The sequence below is a fragment of the Dasypus novemcinctus genome, chromosome 11 (genome assembly GCF_030445035.2).
Source record: "Dasypus novemcinctus isolate mDasNov1 chromosome 11, mDasNov1.1.hap2, whole genome shotgun sequence".
NCBI classification, from domain to species: domain Eukaryota; kingdom Metazoa; phylum Chordata; class Mammalia; order Cingulata; family Dasypodidae; genus Dasypus; species Dasypus novemcinctus.
Window position 1 is genome coordinate 94,515,527 of NC_080683.1, and position 14,083 is coordinate 94,529,609.

The window sequence follows — 14,083 nt, forward strand, 5'->3', positions numbered from 1 at the left end:
CATGTGTGCAGCACCACTCCTGAGCAGGCTGCACTTTTTTTGCACGGGGTGGCTCTCCTTACAGGGCGCACTCCTTGTGCGTGGGGCTCCCCTACGTGGGGGACACCCCTGCGTGGCATGGCACTCCTTGCGTGCATCAGTACTGCACGTGAGCCAGCTTACCACACTGGTCAGGAGGCCCTGGATTTGAACCCTGGACCTCCCATGTGGTAGGCAGACACTCTATCAGTTAAGCCAAATTTGCTTCCCTCTTGCCATTTTTTAATCAGGTCATTTGTCCTTTTATTTTTGAGTTGTAGGATCTCTTCATATATCTTGGATATTAAAACCTAGTCAGATGTGTGATTTACAAGTATTTTCTCCCATTGAGTAAGCTCATAACCAGGATATTGATATTCATATACAAGATACAGATCACAAACTGATAGATTTTTAAATACCTTGTCTTCTTCATTGTCGGTGATTCCTTCTCTATCTTTTCTCATTTGAGAGTTAGCCTATCTGCATGTCAGGATGAGGTCATGGGAAAAGTACTTCTCTGTTGTTTTTCATTTGCATGTAGCTGCTTTATTCACATAATATTGTATGCATTTTCTCTCCCTAGCATTTTTCATTTTTCCTACAGTCATCGAAACTGTGAAAGAAAAATAGGGTGAACATCCTGATATATATTATATTAGTGCTTGTCACAGAAAAGTCCATAAATAGTCTACTTCTATAGGCAAGAGTGAAATGACAACTTCTGATAACAGTCTGCTTTTTAATAAATTAGGACTCAGTTGTTCTTTGCAATTCAGGTTCTTAGGCAGAACAAAGACTCATGGGGTTTCATTCTAGTAGTTTAAAAAATAGAGAAAATTTCCCAGAGAGGCACAGATTCCTCAAGGAGGCACAAATTCCCTTGCAAAATAATGAAGGGAATGTCCACAATGGCACTTAACCCCGCTGCTGAAATGACTTTTCTCTTGGGCTTTAGACTAGAAGTGGTTGAAAAGAATTGTAATTGCAGGGCTGAATAAAAGTGACACCCTGGGATTTCCCTTTGTGATGATATGTCACTTTTTTAAAAATTAAATTTTAAATAGAATAATCATGGGTAGATTGATTTACATTTAATTGCTCCTCACTTTATATTTAGTTGTGTTTTCTGGGGCCAAAAAATATTTCTCTTTCTCTTTTCTTACTAACGGAAAATTTCTTGGTATTAAGGAGAGACGCGTTTACAGGTTTGCCCAAGCAATGTGTTGGTGGCTTCAACAGGTTTTGGAGTGTGTATATTTATATGCATAGTTTGTATACTAATAACCCGGGGTTGCTTTATATCAGGGTGTTCAAAATTGACCTACAAAGGTCCCACAAGTCATGGGGGCTGGGCATTTCTCACCTTTCATGGGATTTTTACTATATCACAAGCCTCTGGGGTTGCTGTGTCTTCCAGTTTTTGAGCGCAGCCATATATTTGCTTTTTGGGTAGAGCCTTTAAAGGTTGGCAAATGATTCCCTTTTAAAATTAAAACCCCGTGCATTATGTGCATCTACACATGTGCTTCCCTCTAGAATAATTTAAATATAATTCTCTTTCTGCCAGAGAGCCCAAGGAATTTAGGCATCATCTCAAACTCAACAACCAAATTTACAACCTTTGCGCCCACACTTGCTCCCTCTCTGGACTTCCCTTTCTGTCTCTGTTAGCCTGTGTTCCAATCATTTCTAGGCTCCAAATCTCAGTGTTTTTCTCTTCTTTCTCACTATAGCTAGTCAGAACCTGAGCCTGTTGATTTTTCTCATAGATTTTCCTGTGTCTTTCTTTCCATTTGCTGCTCCTTCCTTACCCCTCACATTGCTTTCCCGATCCAGACTCTCCCCCCACTCTAATTCCTGTGGCATTACAACTAAGGTGTCATCTATTTCAAATACCTCTTTCATTATCTCCCTACTCAAAAACTTCCCTGGGTTTCTATTGCCTACCATGTAAATCCCACAATTTCTGGAATTTCCTTCTGCCTGGACCTTAAGGTCTCCAGCAGCTTTATCTTAGCCTGTCTATCTAGCACTTTCCCTTACTAGTCATTAACTTTGTTCCATTGAGGCCACCTTTCCCCTCCCCCTGGCAAGGACCGACACTGAGCTTGTGGGAGTTGATGGGTAATGGATGAATCCTCCCAGTATAGGCCTTGGCCTCTCAGACAGGACAGATTCTGGAGCTCTGGAGCCTTTTTTTTTGGACAGAGATCGGAGTAGGCCTCTATTACCAATTGGCCTGGAAGCCTCAGGGGAAGAAGGAAGTGGAATGAAGGAACTAGAATAAAAGAAGACTCCAGGTGACCACGTGACTCTTCCTCTAGCTCCAGAAAAGGCTTAGAGGTCTGCAAAGGAGGAAGGAGAGGGCCACCCAAGTTGAGGCTTCTCTTTGGGAGACTTAGGGATGGAGAGGCCTCCTGACTACCTCAGAGAATTTCCTTCTCCACCTGATTTCTGCTTTCTCTACCTGTGGCTGAGGCCAGAAATTCTTGCTTTGTTAAGCGAAGCCAGGCTAACCGCAGGCATTTTGCCATCTGATTGCCTCCTGTGCTAATTTACCTTGCACTCCATTCAGCTGAGCAGGCCTTTCAATATTTGTCTGATTAACTAGGTCACTTTACCGGAGCAACTTGGTGGTTAATTGATGAATTTATCTTTTCAGAAAACTTAAGATAATTTGCTTTAGAGAAGTACTTGTCATTCTCTGAAATTGTTTCCTTTGCTCACATTCCTCCTCTGCATTTAGTCCAGGGCCCTTGTACAGCACAGAGCACCTGTTATTCTGGTTTTGTTTGGACACGTGGTTCTCTCCCATTTTACAAGGGGTTCTTACCAAGGGGCACATGAGCTTGAGTGGAAGTTCAAAAAAACATGATTCTTGTGGGGACGTGTTATTGCGGGTGTGATGTATTTATTAAATACTACTCAGTATAGTGTGGACTTGGTAAGGGTTTTCACCTGACTGGCAAAGGGGTCCGTGGAACAAAAAAGGTTAAGAAGCCCTGCGTTATGCTATGAATTCTATGAGGCAGCCATTGCTGCTTTTATTTACCATGTTTAGTAGTGGTCAGAACTAGCCCTGAGCCTGTCAGGAACCTTCAACCTGTGGCCCGTGCACAAAGAGGGGAGTCACGCAATTGTTAGGCACAGGCCCTGGCTAAATGACTTACACCCACACCAAGTCCTCTCAGCAGGAGCTTCCGATTCTACTGGGAGCATTCTGCATACATTATCTCATTTAATCAGCACAGCAACCCTCTGAAGTAATTTCATTTTCTCCATTGGAAATTATTACATGTCATTGGCTCTTTGGGGAGACTTCTTGCTAATAGACAAAACCATACATGGCGAATCTGTGAATGCCGATTCACACAGACCCACTGCACAGGTTTGGCTGGGTGGCTAGACAGGTCGTTCAAAAAAGCCATATGTTTAAATGATGTGTTTGCAAAGGGCTTTCTATGGTAATATGTGAAACACTTTCATCAGCACTGTTCAGAAAATTAAACTAATAAACAAGGGCTGAAATAACCTGAAAAATATATATACTGTTTAAGATTTAAATCATCATTCTTCAGCTTTTCCCTCTCTCCAAAATAAAGAATTAAGCAGAAATCTTAGAGATTGTACTGGACTCTCAATCGTCAATAAGTACTGATTTCACTTATTTCTTTCATCTCTTTTTCTTTGACAGGTGATGGCTGTGGGCATCTAGTGGTTTATCAAGACAGTGGCACAATGACATCTAAGAATTATCCAGGGACTTACCCCAACCACACTGTTTGTGAAAAGACTATTACAGTACCCAAGGGGAAGAGACTGATTTTGAGGTTGGGAGATTTGGATATTGAATCTCAGACCTGTGCTTCCGACTACCTTCTGTTCACCAGCAGTTCTGAGCAGTATGGTAAGAAAAGAGATCTTGGTGTCTGTGAGCGTGGGAAAAATGGAATTTGGGGAGAAGGGCAAGTGATGTGTTAACTGGTATTAGAGCCTGGAAAGATTAGGAGAAAGCCTTACTTTGTGTAAATGCTCCCCTAGCTGGGATGGCTACATTTGTTTCATAATCTGAAATAACAAAGGACTTCTAAGGAAATGTTAGCCTTGGATGTGTCAGAAACTTTGTTTGCCTTTAAATCTTGATGGGAAGAGAATTGGAGATGTGTGACATGTGGCTAAAATATCTACAATTCATTCATTTCTTTAGTAACTATTTATTGAACAATTACCATGTATTCCAGGCAGTCTTTGAAGAACTGGGATGTAGCAGTGAGAAAAGCAAAGTTCCTAGCAGAGGGTAGGAGGCAGAGAGAGAAAATGAACAATTAAACAGATGCATGTCTCATATGAGAGGTAGTGGAGCAAGAAAATAAGGCAGGCTAAGGGGCTAGATAGTCTGTGTGTGTGAATGCGTCTATGCTGTGTTAGGTAAGATGGTCAAGAAAAGTCTCTCCAATAAGGGGACGGTTGAGGAGAGACCGAAATGAGGGAAAAGAATGGCCATGCAGATACAGCTGGGTCAGAGTTTTCAGTTTGAGGGAACAGTAAGGGAAAAGACAGTTGTGCTTTGGGGCATGCTGAAATCTCCCTAAGTGTGACCCTCTGAATCCTAAACCCAAGAGAGCTTGGGGTTACATAATTTGAAAACAAAGACCAAATCTTCCAAACAAATCTTTTTGAGATTAGAGATTTGATGGAATTCTTCATGCATACAACTACAAAATTTTTCCAGCTTTTCAGTGAAATCCTCTCAGCTCACTGGTTCTATAGGCAATGTCTCAAACATACACAGCTGTCATGTCTGTCTTTGCCTTTGGCACAGAGTTGTTTTGTCCTTCATGGTGCTTCCTGCCAGTTTGGAAGCCAGTATTAGCACTGAGACTTTCCTTTGGTCTAAACTTAACTAGCCAACAAGGGGGGAAACCGTTTTTTTTCATGTATATATTGCTGAATATTTTATATATAGAGAGAATATTATACTATTTTAATAATGGTTGAATTACTCTGATAGTGTTAAATGGTTGTTTTCATATAGTTAATTTGTTGGAACTTTTAAAACTTTAATTTGATTCAAATGGAAAAAATTAGAAATCTAGGGATGCTGGAAGGCCCTGGGAACACTCACTGTTTGGTTACCCCTGGTAACCAAGTACATTAACTTTGGGGTACTCTTCAGAGAATCCCTCACTAGCTGGGAACTGTATTTAAGATTTTGAGGAGGCCACTGAATGCCAGAGCTCAAATATGAAATGTGAGGCAGATGCCACAGGGCCGGAAACCCTCTTCTGCACAGCCTCTCTGGGAAAATGGCCGCCCTTCCAGGAAGTGAGCAGTTACGTCACCGCCGACAGGGCTGGGTAATCACCTCTGTTGTCTTGGGGCGTCCCAGTCAGAGGGAAGGTAAGAGGAGCTAGAATGGGGAGCAAATCGTCCTGAAGCAGGACTTGGGGAATGGATGTGGCTTTTCCTCTTCAGGAGCTAACTCCACCATCTTTGATGGATGTTCACAAACTAGACAGAAAGGAGGGAAAGAGTGATGAGACTAACTGCTGCTGGGAGCAAGGTTGCAAAGTGATCGTGTTCTACTTCAGGGTGCTGCCCTTTACCTTTCTGCATTCTTGAATTTTCAAGACTTAGACTCTTCTTTAGGAAATGAGTAAAGAATTGGAATTCACGTGTAGCAATAAAACTAATTAATTTTTCTCTAATTTTTTTTTCTGTATAAAGTTATGTTTGTCTTTTTTAAAAACAGAATATCTGCTCATTTTAAGTGAGAAATAACCATATTCAGTGCCTATTTTACTCAAGCACATATTTAGCCCTTACATATATTATCTGGAATCCTTACATCCACCCTGCAGAAGTATTTATTAACTATTTTTCACAGATAGGGAAACTGAAGAACCATGAGATGAAGTAACATGACCAAGATCACACAGCTAGTTAAGGGCTGAAGGAAAGATTTACATCTATGTTTTTGTGGTTGCAAGATACCTATTTCCATTACTCCTGTCTCCCTGCCGCACTATCCAAAGAAAACTTTATCTCATTTCTCAGGTAAACAGACCATTATGAAATTACATAGAGATTTTGTCTAAAACACAGGGAATATGGAATATTTTTTGTTGGGCTATTCTTAAGATAAAATATTTAATGATGCTCAGAATTTTTCTCCTTTGTAGCCACCATAAAAATTTCCTGTTATCAGAAACACCAGCCAGACCTGTATTTTAGCTTAGTTGAAATAGTCCCCTGGGGGTCACTGTGTGGTACATTGATACATTAATAAAATATCCTGGGACTCAACCTTATTATGTTTGGGCACCAAGTGACTTGGGGAAATATATGAACTCTCTTGAAGGCTGTAGGCATCTTGACAAAGAAGGAGGAGGAGGCAGGAGGGCTTTGTCTTTCAGAGCTGAGGGAGTAGGCGTTCATGCTGGGTGCCTGCCAGCTCCCTGGGGTGGGGGAGGAGGGGAGGCACCTCTGCAGCCCACGTGGCTTCAGAGTGGAGGGAGAGCCCTAGTGCCAGCTCAGGGCCCCAGGGGTTCATAGCTGCAGTGCCTGGGCAAGCGGTGGAGGCACATATATTCCGGGATATCCTCTGTAATTCCCGTATGTGGTAGCTCTAATAATCACATGTGTGACTAAAACAGTTGAATAGTTTAATTTATCCAGGTGGTGTTTTTTTGTTGTTGTTGTTTTTGTTAACCAACTGATTGCTCAAATCCATTGCCATACAGAGTTAATGTTTTAAAAAAGGAAAATGTTTTCTGATGAATTAAGCAAATTTGACATCCTTTTTATAAGCTCTGCCAAGAGTAGACATACATGAACCGTGAGTACAATAACCAGTGTGAATCTGCTAAAATTGTACAGTTTTAATCAACACGCAGTTAATTTTTAATGGTTCACCCTCATGTCAGTTTTGTTTTCAATGTTTGGCTCATAAACCTTTGACACTTTTATGAGCCACATTCCTAGTAACAAAATGCACTGTAAACAAGTGTGGCTATCCACATGACCTTCCACAGTAATCACGTAAAAGATGCAGTGATCTTAGGGCTATTAAAGGCCTGTGGTAGACGAGATGGGACTACTCATCTTCTGTTTGTCATGTATTGTAATTATGGTTGATAGTTTAGATTCAAGTATCAATTAGAAGAATGTACTTGTAGTCTGTAATTGAGTTAAGACACTGACCCTTTCAAAATACCCTTGAAACAGCTAGAAAGGAGCAAAGTTGATCAACTATATCAATTTTTCTTTTAAAAAGTTTTTACAGAAAGAAAGGTATTTAAAGATTTTTTCAACACAATTTTTGCTTTTTAAAAATTATACTTTTTAAAGATAAATTACATACATACATGCAAAGTCATGGGTGCAATTATCTTGCCCACTCCCCACATTCTAAGAAGTATAACACTTTGCTTATTAGAGATAGTTTCACTTTAACTAAAAGAATTCTGTGTTTTTGAGACCTAAGTAACTGAGATTCCCTTCAAAAGAAACTCTAATGAATCTTTTCTGTTCTAATATCCAATCCAGGATCATGAAGCATTTAGTTGTCATGACTCCCTATCCTCCTTTAATCTGGGAGAGTTTCTTGGTCTTTCTTTGTCCTTTGTGCAGTTTTGAAGAGTACTAGACAGTTGTTTTGTAGAATTTTTGTCAATTTGGGTTGGTTAACGTTTCCTCTTGATTAAATTCAGGCTATGCATTTTTAGCAAACATAATACTATCACTTTTTAAAGTGATTCAAAAGGCTTCTTTACAACAATTTCCACCATTTGAAATTGTGAGGTTATATATCCCTCAGGAATAAGAACTAAATTTGTGTTCAATTTCTTTGCCTCCCTTTACTCAGCTCTTCAGATGGACTATTTTTTGCATTTAGAACTACATTGATTTAGGTTATTTCAAGTGGAAGTGTCTTCCCCAGTTCACTGAAATAAGAGACTTTGAAAAAACTCAAATATGGAGTGACCTCTTCTTTTGAGAGGACGATTTTGGAAAGAAAGCTCATCTTGTATTTGTTCACTTAAGATTATAGAAACCTGATTATGGTAGTCACAGCTGTTCCAGAATTTAATGAATTCACTTTTAAACCTGGAATTTAAAGATTCAATTAAGGATTATATTTAAATAACAGCTCTTTAAATTTAAAATTGTTGTATAGTACAGTTAAGATCACTACCTCTCACCTCTCCCCCTTTCAATATTCATCATACAAAATAGTAAGTTAGTTCTATAAAGCATAAAAATATCTTGAACTTTGGGAAAAGTAGGTCCTGATTCAGCCATTGTCTCACACCAAGATACCCCAATTTAAAATATGAAATATCTAACATTGCTTTATTTATGCACTGAAGAGGAGAGGCTATGAATTCATACTAAAGTTCATGACTCTTAACTTTAAAACTCTTCACTGACCCTGCTGCCTTCACTAACCCTCTCCGAAGTTCCATCTCCAGTCTTGCTAACCAGAAAGGCCCTGGAGATTTGAATTAACTCAGAGACTTGGTTCTGCTACAGCTGCTCATGGGGGACCCAGAGGGACCGTCATTTCTGTTTCCTGATATTTCAAGATGATTGACTGGATCCTGGGCTTTCTCTGAAAGTTGACCCTCCCCTAATGAATGGAGTTTGGAGTTGTTCCAGGACCCCCTAAAGAGCTGTTCTGGAGTCTTGGCAGGAACTAGATGCTGGCCAGTCTCCAGAGGTTCCCCAGGACTTCAGAGGATCTTGCTCTTCCAGGCTTATCTGCCTGGGTCAGCCAAAGCTGCCTGATCCTGAACATGAATTGAGATTAACATTTTTGTTTCTGCCTGCATTCACATCCCTGCCTTACTGCATGTTTAATTGCTCGACCTTGAGCAAATTACTTATCTTTCTGCAGCCCCATTTCTTCAACATTAAAATGGGAAAAATGATAATATCTACAAGGTATGGGTGATTGGGGTGTGCGTGTGTGTGTGTGTGTGTGTATTACTTAAAAGCATGCCTGGTTTATAAAAGGCACTCAGTAAGTATCAGCCATTATCATCACACCTGCCCCTCCATTGTCTCTCACAGCTCTTTGTTAGAGACGCTCACTGTTCCCGTCTTAATACCCTGAGCACCATCCTTTTGCCAAGCAGGAGCTGAGTTACAGCAGCACACCCTACCCTACACCTCTGCATTCTTGGTGGCCTAAAAGTTTCCCCAAATCATTCCAAGCTGATGGCACTGGTTCCCTGAGCCAGAATCAACTTCATTATTATGAATGGAGTTCTTATGTTTAAGTGCTAACCCTTGGGCCTGTGAATTTCCAGTCACGGTCAGTTCCTAACTCCTGGTCATTTGTAAATACGATTTTTGAAGATGCTGTTAGTTAATTTGAGGCTAAACTGAATCAGGATGGGACTTAATCCAGTATGACTATTATAAGCAGAGGAAATTGGGACATAGTCAGTCAGAAACAGAGAGAGCCAGAGATGGCCATGTGATGAAGGCAGAGATTGAGTTATATCATGGATGACTGGCAAGCCACCATTATAACCCTACAGACTTCAGAGGGGCCACAGCCCTGCCAACACCTTGATTTTGGACTTTCTAGCCTCCAATACTAAGACAATAAATTTCCATTGTTTAGTTTTGTGGCACTTTGTTACAGCAGCTCTAGCAAACTAAGACAGCCGTGTACAGATTTTCTCCATGCAGTCTCATGAGATGAGCAGAGAACATACTTCTCTAAGCCCACAGTATGTTCAGTGTAGCTTTTCTATTTCTCCTCATTGCCATTGCCCAGCCACACCTTTGACACCTGCTTCCTGTTGAGAGAGCCGCCTCACGTTCCCCTTTCTCCTCTCACCAGTCTCCCTTCCCTCTAGAGTTATCTTAAATATTGTTGTAATAATTTCTTTCTTTCCTTATTTCAAAAATTGTTAACTGTGCCCCACTGTCCACAGAAACTTGTTGCTTTCAGGGCTCGTTCAGTCCACGTTTCCAGCCTCACTTGAGTTTCTGCATCACCATGCCTTTTCCTAAACACATCATACAGTTGCAGTGTTATCTCTTGATGTTATTCCTTTTGTGTGCCTCTTTTTTCTTCCTTTCCCTGCTTTCCCCGCCCTCCTAATGCATTCTCACAGTAAAAGCAAACCCTTTAAGCCCCAAATCCAATGTCATCTGCCCTAGAACCTTTTCCAATGTCCATCAACGCCGGTCTCTTCCTCTTCTGAGCTCATGTTCACTTTCTAAGCCTTCAGGAGAGCACTTATCTCAGGGCGAGATAATTAGTTTAGCTCTTCTACCAGATACAACTCTCCTGGGCCAGGAATGCATCGTATTAATCTTTTTATTATCCCCTATTGCTTAACAGAATTTTGCAATTGCGGATGTTCACTAAATGCATCAGACTGCATGAAGCTTGATTTTGGCAAACCTAATATACTTTTTAAAAATCTGGGTTTTTACAAAAGATAAACTAGTATTGTTATTCACACTGTAGGAAGATTCACAGTAAGATTCCTCTCTTCCTGTTGGCCTCACATAAAATGTCAGGACCATTCCTGTTATGTGGTAAAGACTGTGAAAGAGGACATGCCTCTGACATAGCACTACTTGCCATGCCCTGGGCTCCGTACTTTAGAGTCACTAATTCATTTTACCCTTGTGGTAACCCTGAGAGATGGGCACCATGCTTTTCACTCCCATTTTACAAACGAGGAAACTGAAGCTTAAAGAAGGTTTGCCTAAGATCCCAAAACTAGAAAATGGCCATCGCTGGGATTCAAACCTGGGCCTCTGATCCCAGAGGCCCCCTCTTCAGCTCTGGGCGGTCCTGATTGAGAGTAGCTTGTACATAAGGAGACCTGAACTGCAGTTCTTGTTCGTCATTTTATGAAGATCCTCATCACCTTCTTTCATCTGCCAGATGCCCATTTCCCATTTGGAAACTTCTCCAGCCCTTCCCATAGTGATAATCTGAGAACAGAAAACGGTTCTGAGAAATCCCTCACAAACCGACACGTACACACGTAAGGTTGAAAATGCTTCTCAGTCAAATGTTTAAGGAGGTGCAGTGGTCAGTGATGGGAAGAAATTGGTTTTCTATAGGAACCTAATTGTAGTCCTTTAAATTAATTGTGTTCTGTGAAATGATTTGTACTGCAGAGAAACCAGAAAGTTCAAGAATTGTTCCCTTACATTTCCTGAACTTCAAGCTCCACTCCCAATATTTTATTACCCATTGTCAGTGACTTAGAAGTACAACAAAGCAGTCAACTGCTAATATTTATATTACACTAGGAATGAGAAAAGTAGGAAATAATACTAAGTGCTTCGACTCATAATTACAATATGATTCCTGTGATAATTTTTTAGAATGATACATATACATAGTGCAATAAAATCTAATTATGCTTAGACTGAATTTTTAAAAAATCCTCAAAGGAGAAAAACATGGGATTGGCAGCCTCTATTTTATAAATGGTTTATGTCTTACAGACACTTCAGAGTAGAGTGCAAAATTCTTAAGGATTTTAATGATAAAACAGAAGACATTTCCAGGTGATTTAGGCATGAAACACCAGAGAGGCACATTCTCTTCTGTCATTCTGTCATTGGTTATTTTGTCTTTGTTTTTATTTTGTTTTCCTTTTATGCCTAGATAGAATTTACAAAGAATTTTAAACCTATAAAGGTTATAACAGTCAGAATGTACCACACTAGCTATCTTACTAGCATAATTATAAGCCTCAAGTAGAAAAAGCTATTGGTTTCTCCTCCTTTCCCCCAAATACTTTCCTGGAGACGTGCCATAAAATCACTTCCAGAAATTGCCATCTTTTGTTGGGGGCCTAATGGCCTAGGTGGGGAGTGAGCCCGAGTGCTGTTGTGCATCTAACCTGGGCTCCACTGCTCCAAGCAGAGCCGCACCTTTGTCTAGGAATCTGGCCTGGATCATTTATCATCTGGCACTGATTTTTGTCTGGAAACCAGAGACCAAAACTCTCCAGGGATACCACTTACATTCTGACGTGACCACGGTTTTAATGACACAGTCCAGGAATATCCCTTTTTTATGCTAATTTCCCTCCTTTTCAAAGAAAATGGCCCTGAAAATTCTGTAATTCTGTACAATGACTGTTGGGAATTAGCAAGCAAGGACAAATCCCGCCATTTGACAGCACTGAAAAACCATCTGGGAAACAGGCACAAGTCTAATGGCATTTGCAGCTTCAGCATTTCTGGAGATGATTTTATCAGCACATCCTGAGCGCAGATCTGGGCCACGTTGGGTACACTTTCCTGGTGACCATTAGTGTGCAGTGTGGCTGGCTCTGCCCTGTGTATGCTAGAGGGCACAGAGGCTCATCCGACTTGTTACCTGTCTTAAGAAATTAAAAGTTTTCATCAGAGAGGTCTCTGTAGGGGTAATGGACGTTGTGAGAGGTCTTTTTTTGTTCATTTTGTTTCATGGCAATTTTCTTAGGAGTTAGTTTATAATTTGGTCCCTCTGTGTTTTTCATCATTAAGGGGATAGTTCTGGAGAGGAGAGAGTTTCTTTGCTTTTTACCCCCAACAATGGCATATATACCATTTTTAAAACACATTCCTTTTGCAACTAAATCATTTAGTTTCATTGGTTTCAGCCTCAAAACCATATACCCACCTGAAATGACTTAGAATAGTTTCTAACCAGACTCTTCATTGCCTTGTAATACCCAGACATTAAAGTTAAAGTGTTTCCCTCTCAGCTGCTAATGGAACATAGCTCCATATGCACTAGGCTGAGAGGAACTGACCTGCTCCACCCAAACGAGGCAACTCCTATAATTCCTCGCCCGTTTTCCCTTTTGGGCAAGGAATCAGCCTGTTGACCGTTGGGTCTTGGCCTCATGTCTGGTGCTGTTCCACTTGGTATCACTGATGGCTCTTCCTACAATCCAGAGGCTACCGTTTAAATTCCACAAAAGGAAGAGGTAGTTGTTTTTCCTGATTTTTCTGCCTACTTGATGAACCATGTTTCTGCTGTGCACCAGCCTCATAGGAACTTCTGACTGCATCGGAAGATGGAACCGGCCTTGCAGACAGGGAGAGAGGTGAAGGAAGGTGGGAAGTTAGACAAGTGCAAGTGCTATGTATCAAACACCCATCATTGCCAGTCCTAGCACAAACACCCACCTAGAACTGCGAGTCTTATTTCCGGGTCCACTGAATTCTTAGGAACAGTTGGCTAGGTTCAGTCTGACTATGAATTGAGGCAGGTTTACCAAGCCAGGGACTCTGCCCAGGCTGGAGAATATAACCAGGGTCAAAGCCCCCCAGCTCTCACTGTGGTCCCCAGTAAAATTGTCTTTGTGAATGTTTAAATACAAATGTGGGCCCTTTTTAAAAGTCGGGTTAGGCGGCATTACAGTGAAGTCTATCTTTTGGGCAGCGGTGGGATAGAAAAAGGCTTTCATAAGAGAAGATGTCATCTTCAAGGGTGCCTGGCTGAAAACTGAGAACATTGCTTTAGGAGAGATGAATAGGGTCTTTCGGTGATTTCCCATTAATTATTTTTCTCTCTCACTGCTAGTCACATTTTTCTATTTTCAGTCTTTTCCCTTTTAACTCTAGGAATGCAGTTACTAACTTTCAGTCTATGAAAAGGAATCTTTATCTGTCTGACCTTCAGACAGGCAGTAATTGGGATGTTTTGCCTAAGGCAATACTGCAGCCCCTACTCAACTCCTGTTCCACCCGGGATGAAACCCTCCACTGCCATTGTGCTGGCTGTGATGGGGATGAACCTATCAAGGCAACTTTTCATGGTGACATTTATAGAGTGACATGATACCCTATCCCCTCTAGGATTCAGGTCCATTTGTACAGCACGTTAGGAAGAATGTGAGAAGGATTGCTGCCTGTGGGGTAAGGGTGATTAAAAGAGTATGTTTACAATTTCTCTCTTTGAACTTTTTCCAGAAATATTTACACACCTCTCATGACATTGGGAAGATGCAACCAAATTAGAGTTTTACTATCTTTATGTGTTTTTGATCTCGGAATTCATATGTATTGCTTAACAACT

At 40.9% G+C, this 14,083-nt stretch overlaps 1 protein-coding gene across 2 annotated transcripts in view; it reads left to right on the forward strand.

Moving 5' to 3' along the window:
- DCBLD1 (discoidin, CUB and LCCL domain containing 1) overlaps window positions 1–14,083 on the forward strand; it is an 87,165-nt gene that overhangs the window by 19,358 nt on the left and 53,724 nt on the right. For both annotated transcript variants that reach the window (XM_058307327.2, XM_071218637.1), the window contains exon 2: window positions 3,716–3,928. In XM_058307327.2, coding sequence (XP_058163310.1) covers window positions 3,716–3,928 — 213 coding nt within the window. The remainder of the gene's footprint in view (window positions 1–3,715; window positions 3,929–14,083) is intronic.